At 34.9% G+C, this 20,810-nt stretch overlaps 1 protein-coding gene across 1 annotated transcript in view; it reads right to left on the bottom strand.

Annotated features, from left to right (window-relative positions):
• The window catches only part of LOC147074975 (angiotensin-converting enzyme-like), a 31,760-nt gene that overhangs the window by 191 nt on the left and 10,759 nt on the right, over positions 1 to 20,810 (bottom strand). The window contains exons 2-15 of the mRNA XM_085943283.1: positions 13,675 to 13,751; positions 11,438 to 11,657; positions 10,735 to 10,906; positions 9,421 to 9,636; positions 8,580 to 8,771; positions 7,407 to 7,521; positions 6,669 to 6,821; positions 5,059 to 5,183; positions 4,180 to 4,264; positions 3,983 to 4,076; positions 3,570 to 3,644; positions 3,043 to 3,117; positions 2,048 to 2,181; positions 516 to 755 (exon numbers count right to left, since the gene is read on the bottom strand). Of these exons, the coding sequence (XP_085799409.1) occupies positions 516 to 755; positions 2,048 to 2,181; positions 3,043 to 3,117; positions 3,570 to 3,644; positions 3,983 to 4,076; positions 4,180 to 4,264; positions 5,059 to 5,183; positions 6,669 to 6,821; positions 7,407 to 7,521; positions 8,580 to 8,771; positions 9,421 to 9,636; positions 10,735 to 10,906; positions 11,438 to 11,657; positions 13,675 to 13,751 (1,973 nt within the window). The remainder of the gene's footprint in view (positions 1 to 515; positions 756 to 2,047; positions 2,182 to 3,042; positions 3,118 to 3,569; positions 3,645 to 3,982; positions 4,077 to 4,179; positions 4,265 to 5,058; positions 5,184 to 6,668; positions 6,822 to 7,406; positions 7,522 to 8,579; positions 8,772 to 9,420; positions 9,637 to 10,734; positions 10,907 to 11,437; positions 11,658 to 13,674; positions 13,752 to 20,810) is intronic.

The following is a 20,810-nucleotide window of genomic DNA, read 5'->3' as shown; positions in this document are numbered from 1 at the left end:
GGGGGGAACACTCAAACACTCGAATATAACATGAATGCGTTTTATAGGAAAATATTTTAGGTTAAAAACGTCGCGATATATTCAGGCCAACACAGTATATTATGAATATCCGAGAAGAGAAGACTTGATGAACATAATTATAATATAGAATGACTGTTTATTGTTACATGACATTCCAACAGTATTTAAAACTGTCAAACTCATTCGAACCAACGCATGGAGCCGGCTAGTCATTACATATTCAATCTGGATCGCGGATCGTGGATGTCGAAAATTAAAGTGATTTAGTTCATCAATCTTCACATTAAACATTCAGTCTGGATCATGATCATGGATTAAACTGACTCGATCACGATCCAGATTGAACATCTAATACCTGCCTAGGTACACCAATCTCTAAATTAAAAATTGAAAATATGTGATACCTAATAGTTAAACATCTTTGATCCATACGGCTTGCAATAAATTAACAATGCAAAAGTGAAAAACACAAAATGTAAAATGAAATAAGTGACATTGATAATGTAGATGTGATTTTGAGACCCGAATTGCTGTAGGGGGAGAATAGTGCCATATCTTCATAGTTGGTACTCCATCCGATGACTGGTTCATCTCGGTTCTGGACCCTCAGCCATAATTCTAAAGGTTTGAAGTATTTAACAATCGATTCGGGAGATATTCGACTAGTTTTTCCGCGTGTAAGTTTTCTGATTATCTCTGATGCTGGTCTCGATGCTCCTAATTGGAGGACCTCACTGTAAAAACAAATAAAAATGTTATTAATCTGCTGATGGCATTATTTGTTGAACTTTATTACAGTTTAACCTCAATTAACCAGATTTTATCAGAAAAACACAATGATAATAATATGACAGAACTTCAGAGAGAGAAAAAAATCTTGTTTTGATTATCCAGATAATTGATGTGGTTATTTCAAATAAATATTATAATATTTTGATAATGTGTCTTTATTGATCTGTGTACAGTGCTACAAACTTATCTGTAGAATTGATGGGGGAGCCACAATCGAAACAGAGATACAATCTGACAGTGGACATATTCAATTTAGTGTCGCTAGACCTGTTATGTATGGAGTTCCATTTTCGTCCACTCTACAGATATGTTTGTAGGACTGCAATTACATTTGACTCAATTTGACTACAGACAACCACAGACATAACAATCTTTCATGTTTTTTTTCTTTTATTTTGTTAACTGTCAATTCATGGTGGAACTGCATTGTATTGTTGTTTTTATTTAATAAAACGCAATTTTTTTGTAGTACTTATTCCACTTTTAATCAATAGATTAGGACTGGTTTCGTCCGCCTCAGTGGGATATTTTCAACTGAATACAGTTTACAGTAGTAATACAGCAGTATTCAGTTGAAAATGTCCCACTGAGGCGGACGAAACCGGTCCTTTTAAAATAATAATCCAATTGCCATAGATAAGACAAACTAATAATTATTGTTATTTATAATTAGTCAAGATACCAAGATATACTATTCCAAAGCATATATGTATGGAAAACCATATATGTACTTAATCAAAAAAATATGTATGTTGATACAATCTATGGATGATTTTTGAAATGTCATCTTCAATAATATCATTGATATTATGTACCTATTCCTGTTTCTAGAAAAATGAATGTTTTTTTAAATAATTAATTAACTTCTTCAACCATGTCCGATCCTAATAGGATCATATGGGCCTCCACAGAGTAGAGGTTTGTATTGACAGATTTTGTTCTTTACGAGAAATGGATGTCAGCCACTTGCTCAACCAATTAGGTCCATACCCTGACACCCACAAATTGGAAAACAATATGTGTACTTGCCAGACCCAGGATTCGAACCGGGGACCCCCGGCGTGATAGTCCAATGCTTAAGCCGCGCGGCCACCGTGGGATTAACTCGAATTAGCAATTAATTTTATATCATCAATGAGCTTATTATATTTCAGTAACGATTTCATAAGTTGTTGTCATTTTTAATAATATAGAATGCCTAATGGAAATGTTAGGAAAAATGCTGATAATTTACCTGAGCAATCTTCCTGCTTCTCTACTTCGGTGCAGGTCACATTCATGGAGAGGTCCAACATGATTAGCGGCCGTGCATAAATGGTCAAATATTTGAAACTCTAAAACTGTCGCCAAGAAATATTTCACATATTCCTGAAATGTTACAAAGTGAATTGAAGTATATTATTATTTCATAATTTATTTACTGAGATTCTTACATACTGCCATACAGTAAATGGTCAAATAGGTTGACGCTAAATTAAAAAACCAATTTCACAAAAATACATGCCACAAAAAACCTGATTTTAAACTATCGTGTCAATGTCAGCCGAGTTATCCATTCGCCAAGTGTATGATATAGAGCAGGCTTATCCAACTTCAAGTAGGCTGTGATCTACATACTATCCAGTATCAAAACTGGTAGTGATCTATCTATATTTGGCTGAGGACACTGACCCGTTACAAATTAAGCCACAGCTGTCTTCCACCATCACAAAGAAATAATCAATTTCTCATTCGCTGTAAATACATATGATACGTTTTGGTCTGCATTTGGGCACAAACTGTGCAAAGAATCTACTAACTATTCAATGGTCAGGGAACTACACCTCAGCTTAAAGTGCAGGCATTCACATTTTCTCTTTCTCTCACTCCTACGGCAAGATGTGAGTGATGCAATACTAACGAAGTGATACAACATGGTCAAGCAGGCGGCTTCATTGAATATGACTCTCACATAAGCTGGTTAATGAAATAAAAATACGAATGGTTAATGCTTCCCTCCGCAAAATCTCAATGAAATCACATTATTACACAACTGAATGTACACGTTATTTACATTTTCATTGCTCAATTCGACCGATTAGACATGGCTGATAAAAAATGAATATTAGCCCAACATGTCCTGAAAAGATGGATCCTGTAATTTACATATCCATTATAATTATTTGGCACTACCAACATAATAATATTCTGACCACCTTAACAACAATTTTAAAGGTAAACTTTTCTTACCTGATCAGATATGATGTGGTATTTAGATCCAGGATCAAAATCTGCTTCTGATCTTGGGATTGGTGGAATTACACCCTGAAATCATAAAACATAGTATTTATGTTTATTGAATATTTTACCAATTAGTTACGGAATATTAATTTTATTGTAGCCCGAAGGTGTTAGCGACAACATTGAGATATTCTCAAACACAAAAACATATTGTTAACAAACATTCATCACTAGAGAGGTACTAGTAGAGAGGTTCAATCCATGCCAGCTTAGTGGATTGCCAAAAGACCCTCAGAGAAGGCATATATTACGTCAGACTCAACAGCTTGCTCAGCAGTTTGGATTTCTCCACACACACGTAGAGGAGAGGGATTTAATCCCACATATGCATACATACTATATTCACAACAAGTAGGTATATTATTTATTATATACAATATATGCGGTTTCAATGTATGACATGCTATAATAAAACCATATGATTAAAATGGTTAAAAACATTTTTATCCACCAAATATATTTTTTTTACTTCTTACTTGGTATCTAAGCTTGAGTTCCCACCATCTAGAATTCATGTTGATGACGCCATCTTGGAAGACCTGCCATCTCCACTTTAAAAAAAGATAACATTCATGTCATTAATAAATAATTATCAGCAAATCTGTCATTATATAATTGTTGTGTAGTTGCTGTTGGTTGATTGACAATGAAAATCTTAATAAAATGTATATTACAATGAAAACTGAGACAGTCGGAGGAACAGTGGACTAACCCCAGTTATTATTGAAAAGGACTAACCCACATAGGTCACTATTGCACTGATACTAAAAAATCTTGATGCATATTCTATTTTCTGATTGCCATCTAGTAATAATTTAGCAATTGAAGGTCAGTCCATAGATCGAAACGAGTTAATTCTATGTGATATGAAATAAGCAGACATCCTTACCTGATCGACAAAGTATGAGAAGGGAAGATAGGCCACCTTTTCCAGTGCCATTGTCAATAAGAAATTCATTGTGACTTCATAGTGATCCATTGATCTGAAATTAAGTTCATCGCATTATTTGAAAATTACGAACACAACCACTTCGATCTCTTATGATCATTTTCATAACTGTAATTTGTTACAACAAAGATCCATACCTGTTATTGTAAAGACCAATGCGCTGCAGATGCGGAACATTGTGAACTGAAAGTGTCATTGCATTCGCCACTGCCTCATGAAAAGCTGCAACATAAATTGTATAGATGGCATTAGGTGATATTATAAAAATGCTGTGTGATATTTGTTTTTAATTTGTTGTGTACTTGATTTAAGGTTGATATTAAGTTTGAAAACTACCTGTTAAATTGCCACGACTTGTCGATGATATAACAAAATAAATAGGACAGTGTAAAAATCATATAGTGGTAAATATACTGATACACGTCATAAAGTATAATTAAGAATTTTGTTCTATTACGATGTATCCATATGCTAAAAATTTAATTATCAGCTTATGATAATTAAAATATGATACAGAAGTCAAAACTATTGTATCAATCGTATTCCCCCTCATTTGGATTGTAGCAAACATCTGGTAGGCCATTGGTACGCAATGCACGATGCATATATTAGCCACTCTCTCATCTGACTGATACTGTGAGTGTGAGAGAGATCACAATGCAATGTTCCATAGCACGCCCATCGGTTTCAATTACAAGAAGTACATGATTCATATTGAATGTACTCGAACACTTTTTTCACACTATTTCGAAATATATGCCTCACGCTGGTTAAAATTTTATTGTTTTTTTTTTTTCGACCATGTCCGATCCTGATAGGATCATATGTGCCTCCACATGGTGGAGGTTTGTATTGACAGATTATGTTTTTTAAGAGAAATGGATGTCAGCCACTTGCTCAACCATTAGGTCCATACCCTGACACACAAATTGAAAAACAATATGTGTACTTGTCACATATTATAAATATTCAGCAGACTGTAAAAATATGACATCTGTTAGGTAAAGTGTACAAACCAGGATTAGCGCCATCTCTGAAAAGCTGCGTTTGATCCGAGTATTGAAGATAATACTGGATGTGAGCCATTTCGTGGTGAGTCGATATTAAATCTTGCATTGTTACCTCTGTGCATTGTTTTATTCTGAAATGATTTTAATATGTGACAGATAAGATACAATTATGGTATTATTATTACTTTCATATATTTACTGATAAGTATGAAGCGGAAGATTGAGAGGGATGGAGAGTCTTGGTCGCTCAAAGCTTGACAAAATTCAACGGTGGTCACGATCCTCAGCCATAAGGGTATGACCGAGAAGAGAAGAGAGATGTATGCCTAATGCTCTTTAGGAAATATAGAAAGTGTTATTTAAATAAGGTATTTTTGACAATTGATTTGTAAAATATTCTAGCCATGAAATGTTGGCATGATGTTAGAAAATTTTTTTCCGACCATGTCCGATCCTAATAGGATCATATGGGCCTCCACAGAGTAGAGGTTTGTATTAACAGATTTTGTTTTTACGAGAAATGGATGTCAGCCACTTGCTCAACCTATTAGGTCCATACCCTGACTCACACACATATTGAAAAACAATATGTGTACTTGCCAGACCCAGGATTCGAACCTGGGACCCACGGCATGATAGTCCAACGCTCAAGCCGCGCGACCACCTACCTACCTCAAAATTCAGCAGTAAACCGGTTTTCATTGTGTACCACTTTTGCTGTGAATGTCGATTTTAATCTACAAGAAAAAATATTTATACTTAATGCGCGTCATAGTCATCATTTAAATAGACAAATTCAACATTATGTATGTACTTGTTATTCGAGAGTTTCAAGATTGCATGTGATAGACTGAAATAAAATTTGTATTGTACACCCGATCCTCTTTTTGCACGGTTTCGAAATAACACGGTTTAAAAAAAGTAGCGATTATTTTTAATTTACACTAATTTTTTAGCTTTAACACAGCTTAAATAAACTAAAAAGAATAAAAATACGTATGTATGTACATATTTATCAAAAAATTGCATTGCAATGGACCGCACGCCACTGGTGCATACATATTAATTTGTTGTCACAGGATGCCGCCCAGATATACATACGTACATACATGGCGCCACTAGTCAGTCACTTCGGGTTCGACACGAGAGATGCGCCGCGTGCTTCGGCGTCAGCATCATTAAATATTTCCAGCGATGAGAGTGATTTTTCGCTAGCGAAAAACAGCAGTAAGCGGGCATGTTTATTGTCAAGTAGCGACACTGAATGAATATATTTCTCTCTGCTAAGTTTAATTTAAATCGAAAACTATGTATTTTTATGTAAGTATACATATTTTTATGTAGGTACTACCTATCTATAAATAGTAAATAATAGTAGTATAAATAGTAGGTAGTACCTACCTATAAATAATAAATAAATTCGATTGATTTTTGAGTTCAAGAATTTCGTATTTTGAGTTGATTTGATGAAACTTATCTACCATTTTTTTATGGGCACCTTATCTTTACACGGTTTTGTTTTGCACGGTAGTCTTTGGAACGTATCCCCCCCTGTAAAAAGAGGATTGGGTGTATATAGCTAGTTAAATTGTTATACTGGTCAGGTGTTTGCTTACCGATAGTCCATCCGATTGCAGAAATCCCAAGCGCTAGCCGTGCACTGCACGCTGCGATCTGAGGGTCTCGAGAGTAGAGAGCTTCTCCAGAATTCTGGAGGGAGGGATTTCAATCCCATTGAAGTGTAAAACTCCTCCGCTAGTTGGAACATTCTAAGAGCCAGTGTGTTATTATTATAAAAGTACACATAAAAACTATGCAAGTATTTTAAGTTCCTAAATAATTATTTTTCTTATCTGTGTAGAATAATAGTATACGTAAGGAAAATAAGATATATATTTTATAAACTCCTTTTTGATTATTTTGATAAGTGAACTAACTGTCATTATATAATTTATATTTTAAAATGTTTTACATAATTAATACGTATCTAAAAACATAAAAAAATATACATAGATATTTTTTAAATTCAAAAACTTACAATTTAAAAAAAAACTGTTACACAATAATCATTCGTTGAGGGTTTTCATCTTATTATTATAAGTTTCATTGCAGGCATGAGACAGATTTTTGAATAATTTATGGTTTAAATAATGTATTTTTAATTTAATTTCAAAAACATTTATTATGTAAATGTGTTTAACTTTGGTATTGTGACCATAATATTTGGTACATTTAAATTTTCTAAAACGCTAATTTTAAAATCATCAGTAAATTATATTAAAATTCATGTAGCATAATTACACAACTAGATGTCTCTAGTAACACTATACTCCTCTTAATAGTTGCAAACAAACCTCTGTGGTGTAAAACCTTGCCGTAGGAGCTCTGCTGTGACATCCAGATTAGGCGTTTGGGGAAAAGGCATTACAATATCACTTATCGATTTCCAATTTTGAGCCCACATATTTCCTGAAATAAGGCAATTAATAAACATTTTTTATGTGTAAACACCTCGTTCCTCAAAAAAAAATCATGCTGTAGTAAGTAATCTCAGAAATAAATTATTACAAGGATTGAATGGAAATACATTATGCACGGGAAAGTCAGCGGTCACGGGTTGAGAGTGATTGTATGGACACAGTAACACAATCCAGAACGACTTATGTCATGCGCATGGTCCCCACATCCTGTAGCGGGCCCCCAGGAAGGATCTATGCCCCCCCTCCTACCTATAGCTAAGGTTAAGGTGGTTTCCACGGAATCCCAGGGTTAAAGGTTTTCCGTGTATTTTTAGCGATTTTTAAATAAATCCAGTTGATTTATTGTGTTGTCGGCACTCAGCATATTATTACGAACCACTGATCGCGACCTCTTTTTATGGTAACTAAGTAACGTGCAACCCTTTGCCATATTGGGTAAAAAGCCATTTTGTTAGTCAGGAAACAAGCTTAAAATAATTATAAAATAAAAATTCTACACGCGAATTATCATTTAATTTTATCAACCATTATATTATCACATTAAATTATATCGCAGTCATATTTTTTTAAATGTTAATAATCAATAAGAAAAATAGCGCCGCAGGTGACTTTTTTACCACTAAGGTTTATTTGTGGTGTGTTTTTCTCACTTAACTGGTCGACCCGCCACGCCGGGCCCCCCTCTAAGTCTGGGCCCCCAGACAAGAGCCCTGTCAGCCCCCCCATGGTCATATGTATGCTTGATTAAGGGAGTCTTTTCATGCTGTTGCACATAATAATATGTAGACAGTATTTCGTTATTGTACTACATTATAATATATTATTGATTGTACACGAGATTATGAACTCTCCTAACAACTTTATTGTAGAATTTTTTATTCTTTATTATTAAAAAACAACTTGATATTACTGACCTAATATTCATAACACACACACACAAAATGTTTACTTATAACCATGAGAGTACTAATTGAACTAACTATTTTTTACATACTTGAGGAGGTAGTAAAATTAAGTAAGTTATAAATTGAACATGGGATAACATACCCAAGAGGTGTCCTGGAATTGGTCCATCTGGCCTTACTGTTCCCTCTCCGTACCGTTGCACCAATTTTCTTCGTACATATGTAAAAAGCTGTTTATAAAGTGGCTGCAGTTGATTGTACACTTCACTGAGGCCTTCCTGGAAGCCGGTCTCTTCATATAAAGCTCGCATCTGGTCACCAGCATCGGTAAAACCTAACAAGGAGGAAATATTTAGCATGGAAACACACCATAAGATTTCAGTTATAGTTGTGAATTTAATCAATAGATGTCACCTCTATAACACTTCTTGCCAAAAGAATTAAAATATTTCCTTGCACAAATTCTAACTACTTAAATAATATGAATAAACATCTATTTACAGTCAAATTGTACCTTTCAAAATGATTGATTATTAAAAATTAAACTGAAATAATTTTTTTCGGGGGTTTTAATTGAATTAAACTGGATTCAGTCAATTAAATATAAGTGGAACCTCAATTTTACATGCCCAGGATTCATGTTTTCCTGTTATTTGTTTGTAGCTTCTGCAGTCCCGTATCATTTGAGTATATGTTAGTACATTTAATCCCAAGTTTTAAATTTTAATTATCGCAATAATTGACGTCTGAAATATTCTAATTTCAATTAAAATTAAAAATCTATTCTATTTGTCAATTCAGAAACATAAAATGGGGGGGGGTTTTCACTGCAGCAGAATCACAATCATTGAATATAATATAACCTCCATTATAATATTTTTACGGATTCATAATTCAATTTCTTTAAATTTTAAAGTAAATAAATAGAAAAACAATTGTTTTTTTTAGTTCAGGTAATTTTTACTGTAAATATCAATTAATACCATTAAGTCTGGCCGCATGGTTTGCCAATTGAACATATCTCATGAATTTGTTCTTTAATTTTGGTCCAGTCTTCTCACGAAAGCTTTTCCACACGTGGATCAGTTCATTTTCAATCCTGGAGTGTGCCAGGATCCTTGTGATTTCGGGATCCAGCTGCATGTCGCAGTACGTTTGTGATTCCATTCCTTGCTGCTGCTGCTGTTGTTGAGGATATCCTATTTAAAAAAGTATTTAGTAATAGTATCTTCAATTTTTGTTGATTGTGACTACACATATATTATCTATGGACTACTTATACCAAAGCTCGATTTGGAATAAATAAAAAGGATTTTTATTTTAAGTAGTTATAGAAAAATCGATATTTTGTAAATTAAATGAAACTATGAATTGAGGATGAAATGAGTACAAGCGACATTCTTCAAGTGAACAAATGAGTTTGAAGCAGTTTTCACATCACCACATATCTATTTATACAAGATTTAAACACGTATCTACCTAACTGATCTTTATGAAAAGTTATAAGCATTAATTTATCCCTAACATTGGATTATAATCTATGGGCTCCTGTGTATAAAATATTATTATTTGCATAGCAACGTATTCAATTTGAATGTTTTGATCTTATTTATCTTTCTGGATTCATGCCAGTGTGCTTTTCCAATTAAGCTACGGGCATCCTATTTCACTACGACATGAGATGCATGAGATGTTATGTATATTCAATGTCTTGTGTCTTGTTCGTTGAATAATAATAAAAAAGTTTCTTAAATAATGGATCATTCGAGCGTAATACATAATTTCTAGAATGTTGAACAATAACATAATATGTAGAATTTACAATCGCATATTTAACTTTGAAGTCGATTAAGTCAATTTGGTCACATGTTTATTATGCAACAGATAATTAGATGGCCACGTTGTAAGACATCTTCTGTTTATTAAGTCATGGATATCGGATTCAAATCCTGTGTCTGGTGAATTCACATATTGTTTTTCAATGTGTGCTCGGATACAGAGCATGGTCCTAATAGGTTGAGAAAGTGGCTAACAACTATTTCTCGTAAAATAAGATCTGTTACGAAACCTCTTTGCGATGTGGCCAAGATCCACATCGGATTATAATAGTCAATGAAAAAAAAATAGATCATTTAATAGTCTGTGAATTTAAAAAATGTTTATTTTACATTTTAATGTTATTAAATACCTCTTGAGATAGATTTGTAAATTAATAATAGCTAAACACAAATATACATATCAATATACATTTTAAAATGGCGTAGTAGCTTTGTAGATCTAATAAGAAGTTAATGCACCTGTGAAAGGATTCTGTCCATACTCTTGACTCTGATGTCCATTTGTTTGATAGGTGGGAGTTGGCTGAGAATATGGTGGCCGATAGAGACTTTGCGTTGCACTTGCTGCAGCGTATGGACAAATCTTTGCCGAATTATACGTCTCAGTCATTTCAGATATTAGTTGATGTATCTGAAAAATTAATTTAATTACTTTTTATATAAGACCATTATACTGACACCTATTGATAATTAAAAGTACTTTAGTTACTGCCATATATCTATCAATATAAAAGTCAAAATATGTTTGCTCAAATTACTTTTCCTGCCAATTCCAATTTCAAATTTTCAAGACAGATCGAGATAAAATTTACTTATTTTGGATTCGATTTTAATTTATTTTGTATGACTTAGCTGCCAGAATTATTTTCATTTTGTCATGTTGTATTTCTAGATACAGATATTTTAATAATGAATAATGTAATTTTATTACTACTAAGTGTATATCGATCAATGAAGTGATCTCGTTTGAAGCCAGGTTCTTCAGCTAGTAATAATTATTTATAATACAAACATACATAAATACAGAATATTATAATTATATGGCTGATGATGAATGATTCGGTATTGGACTAACTGATAATTTTCCTTAATTCAGAGTTGCTATATAACTTAAAGGAAGTATCTACTGTATTATTCTGGTAATTTTATAATGAATTAATACCTCATAATATTTATCATCCGGTAAGGAAGCCCTGGTTTGCAATACTATCTTGGCCATCTGTCTCCTGGCAGCCGGATCAGGGAGTCTTCTCCAGTCAAATGCAGCCGCCTTCCTCCAGGATATTCTCTCAAACTTGGAACTGAGAGCCAGCTCTTCAGTCATTCTACGTTTATTCAGTTCTGTTATGTTCGTGACAAACTTCCACTGCGCCGTTGTCACCCTGGAAATAAAATATTATATTTGCACCATCTGTAGAAGTTTTTAATGGTGACTTCATAATCAACGTTAATAAAATTACTAGGTTTCATTTGGTTTATTGTATATACTATATATTATACTTAAAGATATATCTTTTTATGTTTTTAGATGCTCATGCTATGGTGGTTTTAAATTGTAGTTGAAATGAATCTTAGCCGGCTCTCACATCTAAACTCGCCTCATCTGCCACACAGCCATAAATCAAACCTTCCAAGAACGGCGATCCGATGTTACATTATGATGCAGATCTACCTAGCAACAGTCGCACGTAACCTTCGAAAGGTATAGATATTGAGATGCGGCGATCGGCGAGCCGGTATAGGAATGACCAAATCGTAGGTGTTTCTATGCGACCTGGCGTTTTCGACTCGGAGTCCGAGAAGCATGCGACTTGTCGATTGCAACAGCAGATGTTTTTTCAAACTAAACAGTCACATTCGACCAATCTGTGGAACTCCACTTGGCAATGTGTATTTTGTAATAACAATGACTTCACATCGACTTATTCGACACGTTGCAGGCGAGGTGAGTTTTGATGTAAGAACCAGCTAATTATGACTTTTTATTTTAAAAATAAAATTAAACGAAATGAATTAACGATGTTTTAATATTATGGATAGTAGACAGTAGAGGTAGCCAACTTGTATTTTGTTGTTTTGTCGACTTTTTAAATAAGAACGTAATTCAAATTTAAATTTAAGATTTTTACATACCTACCGTGAACATTACAAATTATAAATTTGAGACGTTCACAACATGACATTTAAAAAGATAGAAACAGTGTAAAGATGAAATAAATATATGCAGTATGAAAAGTAAAGTAAAAGGTACAAAGATTATATAAAAAAAATTATAAAAAATATAAATCATAAAGCATGGAAGCACACCGAATGAGCTAAGTGGACCCTATTTTAAGAATTTATAAAACATCATCCACCTATACTCATCCTCACGTAGGTGGAATATATCAACATCCGAAGTGATTTTGTTGAACAGAGTTATTGCCCTCACAATTGGCATCACCAATGGCAGGTTAGTTCTGATCATCGGGAGGATTCACCACGTATAAGTCGAAAAAAATACGTGGCCAAATATTGATACCTTCTAGCATTTAAACTACCTACCAAATTCTCATAATAAATTAGCAAGGAATATTGTGTGTTAGTGTTTTATTAAATTTCATGTCCCGTTAAATCACCATTGATATGGGTTTTTCTCAGAATGTGTATTTTTATGAGTTATATATTTTACCAGCATGTTTAATTTAATGTTTTTTGAGCTATTCGATTAGTGATTATTTAAATGAGCATACATCACATTGATATGATTTTCATCAGCATAGTGTCATTCAATATAGATTTTTTCCACTCAATATTATCAGTGACGTCCCTATACAAAATGCCGCCCCTGGGCAACGTCATAATGTCTCCCCATTTTTTTAATACAATATTTTTTAATATCCGTGCTCGTGTCGTTTCTGGACGTCGAAGAGCAATGGAAGTAAACTAGACATCGCAAACCTGACAAAAATTTAAATCCTGTTAAACCTTTCATGCTAATAATTAGTACATTTTGTTTCCAACCAGTGAGCTGAATTTTTGAAAGGAAAGATATTTTCGTTATTAAATACTCAGTTTAGGTAGTTATTTCTATATACCAAATGATTTTCCTCGGTTTGCCGCCCTTCAAGTAATTGCCGCCCCCAAGCGACGCTCAATCTGCCTACCCCCACGGGACGTCACTGAATATTATATATTATAAAACAGCGATGAATGATACGTATAAAAGTAGGAAAATTTTGATAGGTAAGAAAAGCTTAAATTAAGTATGAAAAGGTTTAATCTTTCAACCAACAAGTAGGTACTTCCGCTTGGCACATCACCCATTATTAAAAACACTTTTTAGCACGTAAGAATAAAAAGATTCGCCATCGGTGTGCTAAACTAGAAGAAATTTTAGAAATAGCTCTACAGTCTTACCTATAACACATACCGGATGCTTCTCTGTCATATTCTCGTAAAAACTGCATTGCCTCTCCGATGTTCGATACTGTACCCTGAAATGAAATAAATTTACACATAAGTTATATCTAATGTAGGTAGAGACCTAGGGGCGGCAGGTTATATGAAAGTATGCTGAAGCAGGCTAGTATGGCGAAAAAGTATGGTGGGGCGGGCTGGTAATCAATTTGTGGCAAAATTTGAACGTTAACATTATATTATATGGGTACGTTATAATGACCAAAGTAAATCCTCTGTGATGCCCTGATTTTTTTTTATCGCGTCGCTATTACTCGTAAGTTATCGGCTATTGTTAGCCTGCTTCATTCAGCTAGCTGTATGAGAAAGCCGATTCTTTGCCCCTCTTTTAATTTAATACCTCTATGGTAGAGACCGACAAGTTCAACGTGAGAATCTGCGGCAATGTTACCTAATATCTCTAGATGCCCACAGCCTTCAGTTGAAAACTGTGGTGGCCGGTGGGCTGTGAGTTACCACATTGTAAGTAATGTTCGATAGTTTGGGCAGGAAAAAGAAAGAGTGCGAGGACGCCGAACCGAATTAAAAAAACCATAGGTCCTTTTTTGTTCTTGAAAATTGAAATAGGGGTGGCTTTTTAAATGTCGGCGGGCCTGTATATTAGTTTATTAGATGTTCTAAGCCACTACCCATATCATAATATAATATTATGTGCATTTTCATTACGCCCACGATCAGTGGCACACCCAGGATTTAATATTGGGGGGGGGGGGCAAGGAGGAGAATGTACATATTTTCACAATACACGGCGGTATATTTGTACAGTTTCTCCTAGTTTTTATTAGATTGGAGGCATAACGGCGGTAACAGTTGAGCGTGTCATCAGCGACTGGCGGATCGGAAGTGACTAACAGTGACCATGCTGGACATCTGCGCCTAGTATGCTAAAACATTACTCAAATATTATCGGCTGTGCTACCCGCTTGGTCTAGAGAGCTACAATATTTATGCCGAATTCCACTGAAAAAAAATGTTCTTTTGACTTACACTACTACCGACTAGTGGGTGTAGTCGTTCTTTTCGCCGAATGTTTATCGTCGATTTTTGGTTTTTTAATATTGAGGTTCCAAAATATTAATTGAAAATGGACAAAAAAAGTATTAGTGCATTTAACTTATACACAAACCTACTCAATACAACACAGCCTAATTTCTCATTTATCGGTCTTTTGTCTATTGCACTCGGTGTACCTGTTCCACCACCATGCTCCCCACATCCTGAAGCAGGCCCTCAGGATAGGATATTTGGCGGTCCCCCTACCTACCGCTAAGATTAAAGGCAGTGTGAAATACTACATTAACGTTTTTCAAATTGTGTTTTAGTTCAAATTAAGGGTACTTATACAGTGAATTATTGGCGATTTTTAATACATCTACTTTAATAATGGAGCTGTCAAATATCGACACATAATAATCAGAAAATATATTGCACAATTATATAATCTAAAATGTACATGGCGTAAGTATAAGTATAATAGCGCCGCAGGTGACTTTTTTTACTATTAAAGCTAATTTATGATGTGTGTTCATCTCACTTATCTGGTCAACCCGACACGCCGGGCCCCCCACAGCCCGGGCCCCCAGGCTAGAGCCCTGTCAGCCCTCCCCAGCTATGACCTACACCACTCCGGAATTCCGATGGACACAGAGATTTTTTTGACAGTTCCATTAAGGATTGGGTTTCTAAAAAAACCCAATTTTTGTCAAAGCCCAAGGTATAGTTTATTGGCTTTCAATTTCAATGTTTAAAATCATTCTGATAATTTTCATGTTTGGGTGGTGCCAGGGCCCCTCCCCCCCCCCTGGGTGCGCCACGGCCCACGATGGCCGAGCGGTTTATAATGCCGCGGATCCCAGGTTCGAATCCTGAGTCTTTCAAATAGACATATTGTTTTTCAATCTGTGTTCCGAGTCAGAGTATGGACCTAATAGGTTGAGCAAGTGGCCAACATCCATGTCTCGTAAATTAATACAACCTCTACTCTGTGGAGGCCCATATAATCGTCTAAGGATCAGCGCTCGAAATGGCAGATTTTACCAACCGGAACGCTCGATAATTTCTTGAAACTACATATTTACGTAGTAGTTGTATATATTGTATGGAAATACACCTGCCAAGATCAGATGGTCAAATGTATTAACTTTCTTTAAACATGTGGCATAACGTTGTCGGCGCCCGTAGAAGAACATCGAGGCTTACGTCACGTCAAAAATATTTATTTTTTTACTATGATTCCGACAAGTTTCGTATGAACTTTAAAACCTATATAGAAAGTAAATTAATTGTATTAATTCACGAATGCAATATTTAATTTTTCCACGAGACGGAGTGATAATTTTGGGGATTTCACGAGCAGGAGCTGCATCCCGGTGCGTTCCGGTCCATTTCGAGCGCTGCTAAGGATCGAACATAGTGAAGTAGTAGTAGTTTTAAATATATTTCGTATAAAGGCGAATCCTCTACCTACCGAAGACCTGGCAGCGAAGGTGGAATGAATCTACCAAGGGCCGACACACATATTTGTTCTTCCGGATATTAATTAGCGATTGGAGATAACCATATTGACTCCTAACCATCACACCAGTCAATTTTTGACAGGCCACGGTGGGTTCGCTGCCAAGCTCTTTGAGCTTGGGCTTGTTACCCGACCGACATGCCCATGTGGCGGAGAAAAACAGGACTCAAACCACATCCTCTGGGAATGTCCGATAATGTGCTCCGAGAGGGAAGTGTTACTTCAGTCGTTTCAACCAGCTGTTGGGCCCATCGGGCCATCCGACCTGCGGGCGTGAAGATCTCTTCCCATATTTTTTGCTGTCCATATGATTAGCTTAATTTTTTGTTATATTTATTAAATTCCTTTCTTTTTTGTTGATTTCCTTGTGCCTTTTCTCTCCTTGGCACTTTTCATTACACTCATTACAGTAAAATCGGTAAACTCAGCCAAAGCTCACTCAAGAGCGTGGCGACCTCAGTCTCGGGTAACTGCTCCTCATACATTACCAGCCGTAAACAACTGTACATATGCTTCACATCAAACGTAGTCCCTCGTGATACGCTCGATTAAGACCGAGTGTGGCGCTGGCCAGGCTTGATTTGGAGGGCGTGTTTGTGTTGTATTACAATTTTAAAAAAATGTGAATTGGTTAAAAGATCCCATCTTATTATTACGTAGGTATGAATTTATGGTCATATTATTATTAAAATTTATTTCATAAAGTTTTGTATATTCTAATGAAGAAATTTTTGACTAATTTATAGTTTTAATAATTATTTTAAAAAACATCGATTTTTATAAAAATATAAATTTAATATGTATAACATTTATGAAGGCCAAGCACACTCATCTGCTAATAATTATTAGATGTGGAATGCTTTAATAATTTCTACTAAGCTTTCTCAGTCTCGAATAATAATTGTTAAAAAATATATTTCTTTTTTTATTTCAATATGATCCAATAAAATTTCACAAAATGGCGATTCTATTGATAATGATGTTTCTGTTTCTTAGAAATCCAATTGAGGTGGATTTATTTATTTATTACTTACATATAGGTAGGTTACCTATAAATTATCGGTCTTCTCAAATTTGCAAAACGGCTATTTTTTGCAAAATGATCTACCTACCTAAGCATGTTATTTTATCTTCTAAAGGTGACATTAATTTGCAAAAACCTTGCATATTATTTACCTACCTAGGTACATTATAATTATTATTGTTAGGAATCTACAACAATTAATCATCAAATGTGTATCATTGAATTATCATTGTGATTCAGAAAAATAAGTTCCTTTTTGTTATTCACAAGATGGACGACTTCCTGTCGCCATTATCAAATGTCAAGGTCATCTGAGGTGTCATCATTATTCATTAAATCATTACATATAAATTATTATAGTCGCGTGTTACTCAATTAATCTGATGATTTTACATAATGAAAACAATAATACCATATAATCAGCGCTCGAAATGGAAAATTTTACGAACCGGAACGCTCGATAATTTTATGAAAATATTAACGTTGTTATCTAATTATTGTACATGTATTTTATAAAAATACGTCTATTATATTTTTTATTATATGATATATCTAGCTCAGGCGGTCAAATTAATATTTCCACGAGACGGAGCGATAATTTTGGAGATTTTATGAACCGGAACGGCGCTCCGGTGCGTTCCGTTCCATTTCGAGCCCTGCATATAATACGCTTTTGTAACTTAATCTATTGTCAGATTCTTAATTGATTAGGTAGCAGAGATTAAGTTTATTTATGATTTACTTTAATTGAAAGTATCACCTTCATTTTATTTGGTTGCAAAAGGTGGGGTAGAAGATTTTTTTCCCTACTTGTATATAATGATAATGAGTACGAAAAAAACGATTTTGCCAATTCGGATGACTTCGGCACAACTTTTGGTGGGCAAAAAACCGCAAATTTTTGATTTTTTTTTTGTTTTTCGCTTATATCTTAAAAATGGTCGGTCGTAGCAAAAATATAGTTATATACAATTTTAAAGCTTATTAAATTTCCTAAATATTTTATATTATACGTTTTTTTCTATCCCTGACCATTTATGAGATATTTGCTGTTGAAAACAGTATATATGTATTCGAAAACACGTGTTTTAGTAAAAATCAAACTTTAATGAGAAGAAATACCATTTTAAACTTAAGATCTTACAAATAAACAGTTTGGAGTTACAAACTAGACTTTGTGGTCAATGGGCCCAATGTTCCAGATGGTGCGTGGGGGTGGGGGAGGGGTAGTGGGAGTGGTAGAAAGGGCCACATTCCAATACCCCCCACCAGTACCGCTGGTGCCACGATACGAATCAGTACCACTTTTGTTTTAGTTTAGTCTCCATCGCGCGCGCAGTTATGTTTATTCTTTACGTGTGTATTGTGTTGGGATACAATAATTGAACTTACCGAAGAAGACGTAGGTGCACTCTATCACCTTACTTAGTAGTATTAATCGAACGGAGTTATCAAACGCTCATTCCAATGATACTGTCCTCAAAATGGTCATAAATAAATTTGAAAAAGCCATGTGTTCGCTAGACAACAATCAATGGTCCTACTGCAAAGCTATGGTTACAGGACAACGCTCATCAAACACTTTATTCAGGCCGAACGAACTGGTGATTGGAACCTTCATTTGAAAAGTATTTAAAGTATTAAAATTAAAAGATGGACTTTGGGAATGGTCAGTATGCAGAAGATATGCAATGAAATTGAGTCATTCTGTAATGTTCAGTCCGAATCATCGGAACAGCATGTTGACATGAGAAGTTCCCGAATTGACCGAGACAATACTGACTCAAGTAAGCTTCTTGAATGGCTATCATTACACTACCCATTTCCCAAAACCGACGAGATGATGTCGTTGAGTAGCGGGATTGTCGGAGGAACAGCAGTAAACTGCTATAATTCCCAAGAAGAGGGGTTAAAAGGAATTAATGGAATAGTCGGTAACGACTTCCACAATGTTAAATTCAAAAGAAAAGACAAAATTGTTACCATTGCATCCGTTGGCGGTAGTATGAAAGCATGAAGCGCTTAAGTTGTTGTAGCTGATCCGCTTACCCTATTTGAAAGAATATATATTATAAAGAAACGGAGTAAGATTTGCAACATTTCTTTACATAAGAATTAGCACCCTACACCATGTCACTGTTTTCAGAACAGGGTATGAGAAAAGGGACAAAATCTTTCTCCCTTTTAGGCTTTCACCAGCATTGAGACTCACGGCACCAACATTCACAATCAGTTTATTGTGGTTGATGGAGGACATCTCCTACATAAAGTAATGTGGTCCCGAAATTCATCCTTTGGTGACATTGCGAAGATGTATTCGAATTATTTGACAAATACTATAAGTCACAAATGCTGCAACCAGTGGGACAAAGATTGTAGAAAGATTACGCCGTATAAATTTAAAACCACACCCTGAAATTATGTTTCAAGGAAACACTGGAAATCAGGGGAACCAGAAACTTTTTTTGAGCAACGAAAATAATAAAAAAATCGCTTTTCTTACAGGTTGGCATAAAAGTGAACCAGACAGAAGAGGATGTCAATGTTTTAATTGTAACTACTGACATTTTAAAAGCAAATTAATTCGAAAGAGTGTAGAAGATGTTGACCTTCTTGTACTGATGTCGGCAAGATGACAATTCTTGGACAACTTAGTCTTTCGAAAACCTGGAAAGGGAAGTAAACCAGATGTGTTGTTCTCTACAAAATCGTTTAAATATGACGCACGTACCATTCTTTTCACGCACGCGTTCAGTGGGTGTGATACAACATCCTCTCTATTTGGCCATATAAAGATTAAATTGTGTGGTATTTTGGGGAAGAATATTCAGTTGAAGGAAGTGGTCACAGTATTCAACAATCCAGACGCCAGCCCTGATGAAATAATACATACGTGGGAGCTGCATTGCAAGACTTTGAAGACGTACAACCTTTGCCTACTCCACCTCCACCAAAGCGGCAGAAACGGTTAAAAAATTAAGATGTTTGGTGAATATTATTATACTGTAGGTATTAACATTTGTTTTGCTATCATTACTAAAACTATCAACATACTTTATTTGTAAGATATAAAGGGGGAGAGGCATAGAAATTCATTATACTTCATTATCAAATTAAAGCTTTAAACATATTTTAATCGATCAATACCGATCTAAATACAATGGGAAAAATAAAATATATTGTTTTATTTCAAAGACAAAGCGATGGAGACTAAACTAAAACAAAAGTGGTACTGATTCGTGTCGTGGCACCAGCGGTACTGGTGGGGGTATTGGAATGTGGCCCTTTCTACCACTCCCACTACCCCTCACCTCACCCCCACGCACCATCTGGAACATTGAGCCCATTGACCATAAAGTCTAGTTTGTAACCCCAAACTGTTTATTTGTAAGATCTTAAGTTTAAAATGGTATTTCTTCTCATAAAGTTTGATTTTTACTAAAACGCGTGTTTTCGAATACATATATACTGTTTTCAACAGCAAATATCTCATAAATGGTCAGAGATAGAAAAAAAACGTGTGATATAAAAATTTTA

Source organism: Rhyacophila brunnea, unplaced genomic scaffold (assembly GCF_057557595.1).
Source record: "Rhyacophila brunnea isolate RB1 unplaced genomic scaffold, BYU_Rbru_1.0 scaffold_15, whole genome shotgun sequence".
Lineage (NCBI taxonomy): Eukaryota > Metazoa > Arthropoda > Insecta > Trichoptera > Rhyacophilidae > Rhyacophila > Rhyacophila brunnea.
Note: the sequence above shows the minus strand (reverse complement) of the source record. Positions and strands in the feature narration are given on the sequence as shown.